The following is a 14,595-nucleotide window of genomic DNA, read 5'->3' as shown; positions in this document are numbered from 1 at the left end:
TACGGCCAAGCAAAGCACAAAGCAGAGCAGAGAATATATGGAAAGGATATCTGGCAGGACTTTCTTTGAGTGCGTTGAGGAACCCAGTCCGATGAGACCCTGCAGACAGAAGGGATGGGAGTTTCAGATTAGAGTTCAACTTGCCTTCCAGACCGAAACCACAAAGTGCACCCAGAGGAGCAATGGGGCTCAAAATACACAGGCCCCGTTTCAGATGATGGTGTCTAGTAATGCTCGATCTAGTCACTTTCGGGGGTGTGTCGCTCGGTCCTTTGTAGGAGCTGTCGGTGAGGCTTTCATTAGGTGGACAGACGTGCTCATAGCTAGGCATTGCTGGTTTAATTTAACTGCCATCTCTGATTGTGTGGAATGGAGAGACATAGAGACACAGACAGCTAGAATACAATCTGTCTGAGCAGAATTTGCCCCCCATGACCTCTGTATCACGAATCATCTACACCGTTAGTATACATCATCATTATCCGGCTTTGATGAATACGATTCAGATTTGAAAAAATGGAAATCAGCAGTCTGTTGTTTCAGTAAAGCAGACCTCTGCTGTGAATAACAGGCCGTTGCTATGGAGGCGGTTGCCATCTGTCGAATCTAACAGACCATTTTTAATTAGCAGTAACAATAAATTCATTTTTAATATCACTACAATGCAAAAATGTATATTCACTGTATATATATTTTGTCAAAATACAGATTTCTTTAGTAAGTAGTCAGGTAATATGCAGTGAGCTGGTAAATATCGCAAAATAAACCCATTTAGGGTGATACAATGGTTTATTTTTGCTAAAATCTCTCTCCATTCACTTGAATGGGCATTCCCAACGTTTGGCGGTCAATAATCTCTGCATAATTGATCGTGCAAAGCATAATGGACCGATGTCAAGAAAAGTGGATTTTTTGCCACTGATTCGTGTCTTGGGCGAATTTTTTCTCTGCTGATCAACACTACGAATGGTAACGAATAAATGGTGAAAAGACACACTGTGTGAAGTTATTCTTTCGTTCAGGCAAGTAGCCGTGTAATAAGCAGGATAATGTATAGAACGCTGGTCATTTTCGAAAATCGAAAATGCCAGTCGAAAATGACTGGCATTGATCACCATTTCAAAATACGGTGGCAACGTAAAAAAAATAAAGTGGCTTCCATACTGTCCCATATGTAGTATGGAAGTGTCATTCTGCCACGGTGACAAATCACACATGCAGCCCGCGAGTGAACAAAACACACATTATAAAACATACCGCCGCTGAGACAGCTGCCAACATACATAATGTCGACAAGCTCCTGTTCCTCAATGCATCCACTTACAACGGCTGTGTTTGTGTGCGCCCGTACCCATTTAAATCGAGAGACAAAGAAGGTGACATTTAGAGAGACGGAGACAGAGGAGATGACTGATTGCCAGAGCATTTTATGTTTTCTTTGTGGATCGGGGCCTGTGTATGGTGTGTTTGTATCCACCAACCGGCTTTCCCTCAGCCAACTTACGTATGATGACGTGTGTGATGACGAAGGCGAATATGAAGATGGTGAGGAAGGAGAGGGAGAGGATGAACATGTAGAAGAAACGGTAGTTCCTTCTTCCCACGCAGTTCCCCACCCAAGGACAGTGATGGTCAAAGCGCTCTGCGAGGGAGGGAGAGGAGTACAGAGGGAGGGGGAGAGACAGACAGAGAGAGAGAATAACATTAACGGCATTTCAATAGAGAGCAGTGCAGCTCTTTGTTCCAGTCTTCCGATGAGGTAAGGAGCAAAGTACAAAAAAAAATCAATAACATTGTACTCCCTTTACCTAGGGTGTGGGAAACACCTGGGATCATTTTACAGCAAGCCAGACGTAGGCATCTCACACATGGAGGCGCACACACACACACACACACACACACACACACGCATTGCACTGCCTTAATTGTTAATCTGTCTTACAAGTGCATGCACATTCAATGAGCAGCAAACTCAAACACCACCAACATGCACAGACAAACACACAAAAAAACACTAAATTCTGCTCAAACTGCCGCCTAGCAATCTGAACAGATGTCAACACAGTGCTCCCTGACTGCTAATGGCAAACTGCTACAAGACAGACTTCCCCAGCTGGGTTTGAGCGGCTTCAAGCCTTTTTTATTATTGAGCACTACAGTCCCCACGTTGGAAGATGCATTGGGCTGGGTCAACAACAGCCTAGCCAATAACTTCGGGAGAACTTAATCAAGGCCCCTCTGAGGAATCTTGACTGGATTGAAAATAAACCTAGGTGGGCCTGGGACGGGTTACATCAAATATGTTTTTAAAGTTTGCCTTTCATAGAGATAACGTTTCTGGGAATGTTAAATTTGGAACATCTATGTGCCAACACAATCTGAGGATATTTAGACATTCATCTAATATAAGTAACCTCTAGAGACGTTGATACTACAAAATCAACTATTTATTATTGGATAGAAGTAGAAAGGGGCAGAATACTTTAAGAATGACATAGCTACATTATAATACATGGAGGGCAGCTCATATGATAGATCTATCATTATACTGACTAAAAACCCATTGACCCAATGGCTGTCTCTCTGTGCACGGCATGCAAATACTTTTAAATGCCGTGTTGTTATATGCTGCGCGTAAGTGAATGGCCTCTCTCTTCGTTAATGGCGGAAGATGCTGGTTCTATCAAGAGCTGTGCGCAACAACATGGTATCTGATTCGTCTGCAATCACAGTGAAGAGATCAATTAACCACACACCAAACATGTTTTTTGTGCCCGCATTGTTCAAATGTCCATCGGTGCTTTGGCACTGGGCTCTGCCAAGTAGGAAGCGTGTGAAAAAAGATGTGCTCGCTAAGCTTCCAATCAGTTCAACTCTGTGGGAGTGCACCACTCCAGAGCTTTTTGGGATATATATGCACCGTGAGGCAGGATAAAGGGATGCCACCATTAATTTGGCATGGGGCCCATCATTATAAGTCTATCGTATCCAAGATTCCAGACTGGCTGGTAAGTTATTAATGAGCTTGTCACCCCCCTGGTGTGGACAGTATTAGGAATAGAGAGATGAGGCTGTCAAAATAGGCCCACGACTTACGTCATCACACTTTAATGAAAGATGTCTGGTTGCACTGCAGGCCGAAGCGCAATGTTTTTTATTTTTGTTTTTTTTAAACCATGATACCTATCAATGCCAGGCAATATGTACTAAATGCGTTTACGTACCCTGGGGCTATGACATAACACGTCTCCTTCCATGCAGCTCCACTAGCATGCCGTCACTCCCCGTTTCTCTCCCCATCTGCCCTCTTCTCTCACAGTCTCAGAGGAGTGTGTAGGGTAACGAACAGCAGACAAACTCTGTAGAGCATTTCTACTGCTCCCTTTGTTGACTCATCCGTATAGTTCATCTTTTCCTCAAGCCACCTCATTGATTTCCTCCCCTGTGTGCCTTCCAGAGGAATTAAAAAAAGTACCCAAGGCACACATCTTTGGCAATCCTGGATTTGTTTCCCAAACAAAGGATTCAAGCTTATCAGCCTACTGCATGGCAAGCCCAACACTAAGGATAACTCCACGCACGTGCTCATGTCCTGCCAGTTCTTATCAACCCCATGCCTGACCACAGCATCACATGCGCTCTGCGGGCACACGTCCCAGGCGTGTCCGCACGAAAACCTTAAGAGACCTCTGGCACTCACCCACGCAGTTGTCACAGAGGCTGCAGTGAGAGGTCCGCGGCGGCCGGAAGATCTTGCAGGTGAAGCAGTACTTGAGCTTCACCGTCTGCCCGTTGATGACCACCTCCCTGGTCCTGGGGGGCGGTCGGTAGCTGGTGCTGCCATTCGCCCCGTCTACGGGAATGCAGGGAGGGTGGGTGGAGAGGAGGGGGAGGGAAGGAGAGGGGGACAAAGAATTAATACTGTTTCTGTGCTTGTGTCTGTGAGCTGAAAATGAATGAGGGTCGCTGTCATCAGAGGTTAAAATGAATGCTTTATTGGGTAAAATAGGCTTGTGAAAAAAAACAAAACAAAAAAAACACCATTGCCTCACAAGTCATATGAACCGTCGTGTGAACCATAACAACCAGTATGGATGAAAGGTGAGGCTTTCATAGCATAAAAAGGTGAGTCTGCGTCCCAATATTACAAGGCCTGGCTTTGAGGCTTCTCTTCTGAAGCGTTGAGTGAGTGGGAATGAATTCGCACATGAGTGGGACAATCATGCACACAACAGTTGGGGGGTGTGTGTGTGTGTGTGTGTGTGTGTGTGTGTGCACGCGCAAACAATAACAGGGATAAAGAGTGAATTAACAGCCAACAGGCAGTTGTTTGGCATTTTGTGAAAGGGTACATTCTGGAAGTAACTGCTGTGTCTTAGAGATGCGTTCTCGGTAATATGCCGCCTCTTCCTCTTTCCTCCTCGCTCCACTGCCCTTTCAGCAGCAACCCCTGACCCCAATAGTGAATGAGGCGAGATTTGGAACAATTATTTATTTATATAGTTTCATGATAAAATATTGATGTCATATATTTATTTAGCCATTCAACTATCATATCATCCGAGGCAAACATTAAAGGGTGATATTATGCGTGTCCACCTAGATGTATGCTGGATCAGTCTACCAGCCAACCCAGTGTTCTGTAGCAAATGTTGCTTATCTACGCATCATACGTCTAGGATGACACTCTCACTTCTGACGTCATTTAAACACAGAATTTTAATGGCTAATCTGACTCGCACCTGGTGGCATGATATCACTCCTTAAGGAGATTACTTTTTCTTTGAGCAGCATAAGGACCGTCAATGTCATCAACCTTCATTCTGGAGGTTATTATGGTTTTATCTTCCGTATTTTAGCTAGACCCCCCCCCCCCCCCACACACACACACACATCAAACATAAATCACCTAAAATCAATTGCCACCACTACTTGGAAATCCATTACAGGGCGGTCACAACTAGTTGATTAAGCAGACTAATTATGACTCTGAAAACTTGCAGACTTTTAATCAAGTGTCCTACTGAATTAATATGTTTCTTATTTTTATTTAAGCCGGGTATATGCCATATCTGTAACGGCAGAGATGTGTTGAACAAAAAAAAGCTTTTCAATTTCGAAAACACAAGCCAAATTACCGAAAGCACAATAGCCAACACCAATTGCAAAAGCCACATCCCAAAAGCAAAAGCCATAACATAAACGCAATGGTCACAACACAAATGAAATAGCCGCGGCATAACGGAAGGGAGCATCAACGGAAGTTGACAATGAAAAGGACCAAATATTATTGCTCCAACATGTAGCTTTTGCATTTGTGTTGTGACTATTGCATTTGTGTTTTGGCTTCTGCAGTTGTGTTGTGTGTTATGGTTTGCGTTTTCCATTATTTGCTTGTGTTTTAGAAGTTCTAAAGTGTTTTGGATATGCAGTTATGCGACGGATCTTGGCCACCGTACATTTCCAATATTCAGTTTCAAAGTAGTAGTAGTATAGTAATAGTAATAGTTAAAATAATAGACATAATGCAACGGCAGCAGTGAACATCTAAATGATAACTAGTTACTACTAAAAGCTAATAAAATAAAATGATAAATCAATCAACGTGTTATTGACGTGTTAAAGCACCAGGAGTGTTATGTGACTGAGCCTACTTATCTTTGTTAGAGGGCCAAGAAGGCCAAATACCTAATATCAGTTACAAATCTGTTTTATCTTCTTGGCAAGTGTAATTTATGATGGCAATAACTAACATTACGATTAAACTTTAGGGACTACGAAGGATATCAAAACTGCCACCATAAATCCACGCTAGGGTTCAGTTAGGAGCTAACCGTCAGCACCCAGAATCAACACTCTATCAACCCCGTTCACAACTCCCTACTCTGTTCTACTTAAAGAGAAATCTAAAACGACTAGGACCATGGTGAGGAATACTAGACTCACTGTCCACTGTGCATTAAGACACATCCAGCAGAGAAAAAAAAGTCAACGTAACCTTTCTGCTGAGCCAAGATATATGTATATTTAGCTGCCTTGTTGCCAGAGACTTCTTCCATAACAGAGCCTGGCGAGAGATACCCCGAGAGAGATAGCCTGGCCATGAGAAAAGAGCCTCACGCTAGAGAAAATAAAAGCCCAGGAACACTGAGATTACATCGCCTGCGTGAAAATGAACCCTGATGGTGTACAGACACAAATCTCCCAAACCGACACACAAACAGACACCAACCATGCTAAATAAGGGGTTCAATGTCAGCCAAAAAGTGTCATGCGTTGCCTGGCGGGCCATGAAAGGATTGTAATTGCTACCCTGCTGCGACAGTGGATGGAGGGGGAACATAACACTCAGGCTCTCAGGTGGAGGATTCAGGTTTGGTAATGTAATGAGTGCTATGGCCCCCTAGAGCTGATTTCAGCTGACGAGGTCTTGGAAGACACAGGCTTCCTGCCCTCCTACGGTTCTAAGCTTAAGAAAGAACAAGGAACTGTGTGAATGAAATGCTAAAAATGAAAAGCTTTCAGCTGCCCTGACTGCATTTACTGGCACGGCAACTTCGACCCATTGACTGTTAAGTCGTGATTAATTATACAACAATCACTTAGCAGTCATGAATCATTCAGCTGTTAAAATAACAATTCTGCCATGCTTTGGATTTCAGTAATACCGGGCTAAGAAGCTTTAACAGTACTTTTTTGTTAAAATGGCAAAGGATTGTTGAAACCAATGTAAGACAAATACCGAGTTCAGCTGTCAACTATGAATGCATAAAATGTGTCCAATTGTCTACCAACAGTTTCATCCCACATTCATCTTTTATTTATCATATGTTAATGTATCCGACATACCAACTCAAGAACACACGAAAGGTGTGTTCCATACAAGACCAAGTGTATAGCGGTTTTAACGTCAGCCAACCAGCTAACATTACTGTCCACGTCCTCCCTACGGGTTGAGGTGTGCAGCACCAGCCGCCACAGCGGTTGGTGGGTATGAATGAACCCTGCATACCGCCTGGGAACCTCGACACGTGGTCACTGGCCCGGTCTAAGAGCTTCACTCAATTACAAGTGAAACATCGGAAAGGGCAACTGAGTGGAGATGTAGTGAGGCGGGGATGGGCTATAAATAGAGCCAGCTTAGGGGCACACTCTCACCACTTCCTGTTGACATGGTGCACCAATGAGATAACCCAGCTGGTGCCATCGCCTGCATTGTGTCTCTGCAACAATTGTATAATCTTTCTACTAGTATTAACCATCCAACAATTTTTGACAGCGCCTATCCGTCTTAATGATCTCATAATCGACAACATTAATTGTCTAATATCATGTACCTTGGACTGGGACTTCCTCATCACCTGGCAGCAGTGGTTTGCCCATATATGCTTCATCGATTTGGATTAAGGTTGTACTTGGCACAGGGGCCGTTCATTTATTTTGACTTGTCTTTTTGTTAGAGAACATTGCTCACAGCACATAGTTCATGCCTTTTGACATTAATCGAAAATATTATACACTAGCAGAGCAAGTGTATAATATTTGATATATATATGAGTTCTGGTATTTTAAATCGGTTGAAGTAAAACGGAATATTGTGGAAGTGGAATACGCTGTGTTGAAGTTTTTTGTAATACTATCTATGAAAGGGAACATAGTTTTACGATGGGGCATTTTATAACTACAACTAGCTGTCTCATCAAAAACACTATGAAGTTACGATTATGTGTATGCATCGCTCTGCATGCGGGCTCTCATTCAAGGTGCAAGCTCGCACAAACATCCTCCCACAAATCAGAATCTCTCCTGCAGTGCCTGTCACTATCTGGCAATGGGATTCTTCCCAAGGTTACCGGTCTGCAACTGTTCGTTCGCCCGTTTCCTTGTCTGCCAGAGACCCCTCCTGTGACTCCAGCAGCTCTACGTCCAGCAAGCCACAAGGATCATCATATCAGGCCTGATTACTTTATCCCAGACCATATAATAATACTATTTCATGATCCAATCATAGACAGTGAGCAGCACTAGTAATATAAAAAAAAAAGTCCTTAACATCAGACGTCACTCATTTTGTACTGCATTCTGTTTGTATTCACTGAACTGTGGAAGCCCTTTACCAATCTGGAGGGGACTATACCGGGGAGCGAGGGTAGATTACAGTACAATCGTGACAGTAGGGGAACGCACAGCCTGGCTTCTGCTCACCACATGGGGCCTGAGGTGGATAAGAAGCCTGGTGAGCAGAGAGGGAAACCCAGAGACAGGGTGTAGACAGAATGGAAGAGTAGGCAGAGGAGTGAAAAGGTGAGAAGGGTCTGAGCATATTCATAGTTCTGGAGTAATCAGCCCAGAGTGGATTATCTTCAGTTTTATTTTGGCTTCCTGACCATCTCATCTGCATTATTCACAGATCATTCGTGTTCATTCCCTACAGTTTCTATCCTCCTCCTCGACACTTTCTTAAATCACTCAATCTTCTGCGCACTCTCGGTACATCACTGAGACACCCACACTATGGGGCTTGAGGAATAGAGTAAAGAGCAAAAGAGAGCCAACGGCAGGGAAGAAAATTGCCTCTCCAGAGACACAGGACAGAGTAACAAGCAAGGAATAAACATTTCAATTTAACAAGATGCATGTTTGTGCCATGTGTTGGACTCTTGGAGCAATTTTTAATCCAAATTCAGTAAGAATCTGCGGAGAAACCTAGCCGCCTTCTTGAAGTAGAGGCCCGACCAAGGACACCTTCTCTATACAAAGGATAGACCGCCCAATCCGTATGATTGGGCAAAAAATACATGAACACATATATAAGGCAATACATCATGCAGTATGTCTGAAAAACAGCAGACGCTTGCAACAGTCTATATTAAGGTGTTAAAACTCAAATGGGTGATGCATTTTTGCTTTTCTAAAAAAGGCACCAGCCTGTACGGAGACAGAACGCGTAACCTTGGCCTAATGAGCCACGCGCTCTAGCCATCTGAGCTTACCAGCCCCATGACTACAAACAGAGATGGAGCATGCATGCACAAATACTGTGTACTGGATAGAGTGCAGTACATTACAAAACTATAATAACGTCAACAATGATGCCTTTTTTTTTGCATGAGAACTCTCTTTTTCTCCCTCATAACTCAAAATGATGACGTCTGACCTGGAAATAACAATATCAGAAAATAAAGCAAAAAATACTATAGACCCAGGTTTTTTGAGTCTCATCAATCAGAAAGCTGAAAGAGTAATTCAAGTCAGCACAATCTCCCCTTACACTCGCCTTGTTATGCTTTCGTCTGTGTAGTCATTACAACCTGCATTTAGGAGTGGCCAGCAGTGCACAAGTGAACACACATCTGGGAGTTCAAAAAAGAAAGTAAACAATGGTTATTTATAATCAAAAGAGGTGAGAAGAATTAATGTCTATATATCCTCTGCAAACTTGTTGTCCCTACAGCCGTGAAACCATGAAATGCTGGTCTTATTTGAGGTTTATCCTTCGTAATAATTCGTATAGTTTGCCCAGTCACAAAATAGTGTCTCCTCCTATGGTCCCAAGCCCGGCTGATGGCTATGGAACAGATAGTGTGAGAGAACGCAGCTCAGAGCTGACCGGAAGAGGAGAGACGCCTTCCTCAGCCTCCCTTGGCATTAGAGCTTCAGAGAGGTCTGGTGTTTGGCACGTGGCACCCAAAGGGATGCCAGACGGTTTTTTTCTGACGTACTGAGCAGGGGAGGCAGGCACGCAGAGACATCAGAGAGAAACGCCGTCTAGATGAACACTTGTTTGGGGTTTACAGCTAGGATCAGCGGGCTTGGATACTGTGTGTGACCCCTGAAGACTTTGAATTAACTTTCAGTTTCTGGGCATGATTTAACCCCCCCCGCAAACCGGAAGGGTGTATCTGGTGTACAGAAATTATGGCCCTCACTTACAGTTTAGCCAACGGGTCAATATGGAAACCTGAGCCGTGTGGCACTCGACAAGATTGTTAATTATTAATGAGGCTCCTGTTGAAATACTGAGGTCCACAGAAAGCCTGGAATGACTTCTCTTTTCAGTAATGTCTTCCCATAGCTGAGTTGTGTCTGTTCCGATTAAATGTTACCCCGGCATGTTGCCATAAGCGGAGCCAAAAGCATCACACAGCTAAAGATTGGCATTCCGGCTTCTGCTCAGGCACAACAAATGACGACAACACACAGCTCTACTAAAACCGTCCATTCCCATGATTACACGCTCTCTGGCAGAATCAATCTCCCTCGGTCCCCTTCACCTCTCCCGTCCTTCCTTCAGTCTGCAGCTCTTTGACCCACTGGCCCACTGTTTATTTAGCCATCAGGTCTCCCAGTCAATACATGCCTTTATTTAGTCATTCCCTCACAGTGGATCTGTCCTTGTGCTTGTGATATATTTACTTCCGCATGGGCGGGTAGAAACACACACACACACACACACACACACACACAAACACACACACACGTCACTTTCAAAGAGGCCATGCATCAACTTGTTACGAGATGCTGTGCATATCAAACATTAAATCCCCTCCTTGTTAATGCACACCCTTTAGAAGCACTGCACGCCTGTGGATTTCTCACTATTTAATCGGTTCATTACCACACTAAAGTCTGCTTCTTTAAAACATCATACGTAATATTGCTTGTGTTGTATCGTTTCAAGAATATAATAGAATTGGTTAAAAAACATCTTGGTTAGCATCCTTACCAGAATGGAAAGATCTCATTAGAATTTCTTTGGTAAAGCACTTGTATGTGAGTGCAGTTACCCATTCATATTTAAAATGTTTAGCCCATGGAATAAACAGCAGTGGTCTATTTCTGCCTAAGGATCAGTAGTTGACATTATTACTGCAGGCGATGAGCTCCCTGCATGTTTAGCTCGTCAGCTTTATCTGCTGGCAAGACAAATGAAGGACAGAGATCTAACAGGAAAAACAAGGTGCCGCTTCCTCGAATAAGGAGTGGTGTTGCACATAGAACCAGGAATAGCCGACATGCAAGTAAATCCTTTGGTGAAACAATGGAACCAGGAGAGATTAGGCGGCCTAGGGTTTACAAGGCAAATAATGTTTGGTATGGAATAACAGACTTTTAGAATCTCAAAAAAACCTGATAAAATACCAACAGTATATGGTTGCGGGGGATAAAAGCTAGACAGAAAGAGCTAGTCTCATTAACTTGGTCTCCAAGCCAGAGTGCTCAGTGAAACCATCCTGGTTCCATTTAAAATCCCCAATTATTCATTTTGAATATGCAAAAATATTTTGCTTATGCAAAAACACTCCACAAAGCAAAAAGAGGTGGAAGAGATAGAGGAAGGTCCAGCGTGGTATTTTGGTCAGCGTTGTACATATTTTCAAGGCATTTATCCACCTCAACCACTGTTGACCGACTTTGTTGATTGGAGGGACGGCAGCGGGGGGCTCTCTTTGTTCTCCCATCCCAAGTGCTCTTCTGAGATTAATTATGCTGGTTCAGAGTTTGTTTAATGAGGCCCTGCCGGCGTCAGGATGGAAAGGATCTCTGTGGAAAATGAGAATCGTACATATCTTTGAGAGTGAACCCCTCGAACCCATTTGTTGAATGTTTGTACAGCATACACTGTGCCCTTGAGCATGAGACTGCTTGCTTACACTGCGATATATATTCAAACAAGTCTTGTTTTTAATAAAATATTTTTATAGATCATAAACGGAGTGATTCAAAGGGTAGAGAAAGCGACAACAACAACCTTCTTTAATCAAGGTTGTGATGGACGTAATTCAACTGCCCTCAAAATGTGCCAATTCAAAACCTGCCTGTTGGGAACAGGCTGATTGCTTTGGCCTTCGGTATTGCATCTTGCAGCTTTCTAGAGAACCACTCATCCAAACAACTTGACAATGCACTTTCTTGGGTCCTCAGCAATTCTCCGACGTGGGCGAATTGCTAGTGGGCAGAAGTCAATCGGATTGGAAGAGGGAAGTTGATCGGATGAACGGTTGTCGAAGGACAGACATGCATAGCGATACTCCTCTTTAGAGTAGGATAAGGGCGACTCAGTGGCTGACCAAATGTACGGTTGATCAACCCTGGGGAACCGTGCTGCTTTGTCACAGCCTAGCCTGGATAAGATAACCTTTAAAGTTGAAGCCTTATTTCCCCATAGCAACCAAACAGAGAATCAGATACTGAGCATTGTGTAAAGGGTAGGAGGGGGACAGAACGTCAAGAAAGCCTGAATGATATGGGAAAAAAAAAAAATTCATAACTCTAGTCATGTCTGCCTTACAGCTAGGGCTAGGTGATTTATCCGATAGAATCAAGTAAATAGTGTCTTTACTTTCCTTCAGTTTGTAAAATTGCTGCGCCGCAAATTCTTCGATTTATTTTAGTACGACATTCTGCAGATTTGTCTTGCCTTAAAGACCAAGTGAACCTGTTGATTCAGCGATTTTACTTCAGGGATTTGAAAAGTATTTCAAAAATGCAGTTTGGGCGGAGAGTTCAAGGAAGGATGGGGCATGTTACAGCTCAAGTCAACTTTGTGTTACAAATGCCACGATTTTTTTAGAAGTGTCACTAAAGACTGTTACCTTCGTTCGAAGCAGAGTGGAGCGGTGAGTTGTGTTTTGGGGAGAAAACAAAGGATTTTACTGATGTTTTCACTAAATTAATGTCTTCTTTCAGTAACAGTGAGCAAATGGCACAGATTACTTTATTGATGATTGAATTGTTCCCGCACTGTCATGTACATTACCTTTAACACACACAATTACATACACCTATGTATGCTTACACCACCAAGGGACCACAATGGAAATAAGCCCATGGGCTTTTTTGTGTTATCCTTTTGACCTCATGTACATTTGTATGCTTACCTTTGTGCATGTGTCAATAAAGAATTTCAATCAATCAATCAATTATTATATGACACATTTCTAAGTTTATGGGGAACACAACCAACTAATTCCAACACCTCCCATAGAAACATGCAGTGGAAGGGCAGGTTTGTGGAGTACCAAGAGAAGCAGCTCAGGTCACAAAGTGCTTGCAAAGAAAGCATGCAACCTTGGCAGCACTATTTTCATTCCTTACGACAAGAAAAGGCCCTAGTGGCAGGCGATCACGAATTCATGTCATTGCAAAAGATATGTTCTCGTTTTATACAGTAGAAGAAAGGGGTCTGTTAGATGTCAGATGTTAGTATATAGTTTGTTTAGAGAAATTCTCGATTTTTGTTTTGGGCACAATCACCACGCACTACTTACAGCCCTGAGCAAAATAAGGAGGAGGAACTACAGCTGTGTGGATCAGTATTCCCTGTCACCTGACCATTGCCGTGGCCATTTCTTCCATCTCAACTACACTCTGATAGACTATACTCTAGAAGCTAAAATAATATATAAAGGCAGTAAAAGAATGGGTGGCTCGATAGAGATCTATACGTGCAAGGTTTTGGAATAGACACAGAGCAGATGTAGAAAAGTCTAAATCTAACAGGCCGCAACCAAGCACAAGAAATGGGAAGGAGACGGATGACAATTTTAAGGGCAATGACAGTTACGCAGTTGAAGTGTATTTGCACTTGTAATATCTGCTTTTATCAACTATCACATTAGCTCAGAACAGTATTTTCAACATAAGTGTGTCCGAATCCCCTGAGCCAGTGGGGGGGGGTGCACCCAGTGGTCTTACCTATCTGTCGCTCCAAGTCAGCGGTCTCGTCTGCCGTGGCCCTGGGCAGCACCCCCGGGTCGCTGAAGCTGGTCCTCAGCAACGTCCCCAGCACAAAGAGAAACAGAGCGCCGCCCACCACCGGGATGGCTGGGCTCAGCTGGAGAGCCAGGAACGGACAGCTGAGCAGGCAGGAGCGGATGGAGGCGGTGGTGGTGGAGATGGGGGACAGAGGGACAGGGGTGGACAATAGATTAGTTATCTAGCTATCGGCCAATGCTTTAGAAGTCTATCTCGAACAAGACTGGCCATCTCAAACAACATCGACAGGAAGATTGGAGCGAAAGAAAGACATCCGATCCACATGGTTATTCTGTTTGACTTGTGATGGTTAAGTGGCAACAAAAAGCGACGAGTTCAAACAGCCAAAGCCGAGAGGGATTCAAAGGACAAACTTAAGCAGAGAGCCAGAGAGCCACCCATCTACCCAAATACAAACAGCTCTCCAGCGATTAGCAACCCCAACATCCACTACTAAAAGGAAAACCTTCAATGCTATGGTAGTGATGTAATTAAATCACTAGTAGTTAATAATCAGTGTTTACACATGATTAGACCGTAACGCACGCACACACACATACACACACACACACACACACACACACACACACACACACACACACACACACACACACACACACACACACACACACACACACACACACACACACACACACACACACACACACACACACACACACACACACACACAGTGTCAGGGGTCAGGGCCATAGCCATGTGTTCTAATCTGATTTTATAAAAGAAAATATCCAGCTAATCCTGTCAACTGGCCAACAATCCTGATGCTTATTTACAGTAATCACAAATAGGATGATAGGAATGGCTCCAGACCACTAC

General features: G+C 43.5%; 1 protein-coding gene across 2 annotated transcripts in view; it reads right to left on the bottom strand.

Moving 5' to 3' along the window:
- The window catches only part of LOC307087056 (palmitoyltransferase ZDHHC14-like), a 37,759-nt gene that overhangs the window by 9,483 nt on the left and 13,681 nt on the right, over positions 1-14,595 (bottom strand). For both annotated transcript variants that reach the window (XM_079752481.1, XM_079752482.1), the window contains exons 3-6: positions 13,699-13,859; positions 3,701-3,853; positions 1,505-1,642; positions 51-99 (exon numbers count right to left, since the gene is read on the bottom strand). In XM_079752481.1, coding sequence (XP_079608607.1) covers positions 51-99; positions 1,505-1,642; positions 3,701-3,853; positions 13,699-13,859 — 501 coding nt within the window. The remainder of the gene's footprint in view (positions 1-50; positions 100-1,504; positions 1,643-3,700; positions 3,854-13,698; positions 13,860-14,595) is intronic.

This window comes from Pollachius pollachius, assembly GCF_949987615.1.
Source record: "Pollachius pollachius genome assembly, chromosome: 15".
In the NCBI taxonomy this organism is placed as follows: domain Eukaryota; kingdom Metazoa; phylum Chordata; class Actinopteri; order Gadiformes; family Gadidae; genus Pollachius; species Pollachius pollachius.
Note: the sequence above shows the minus strand (reverse complement) of the source record. Positions and strands in the feature narration are given on the sequence as shown.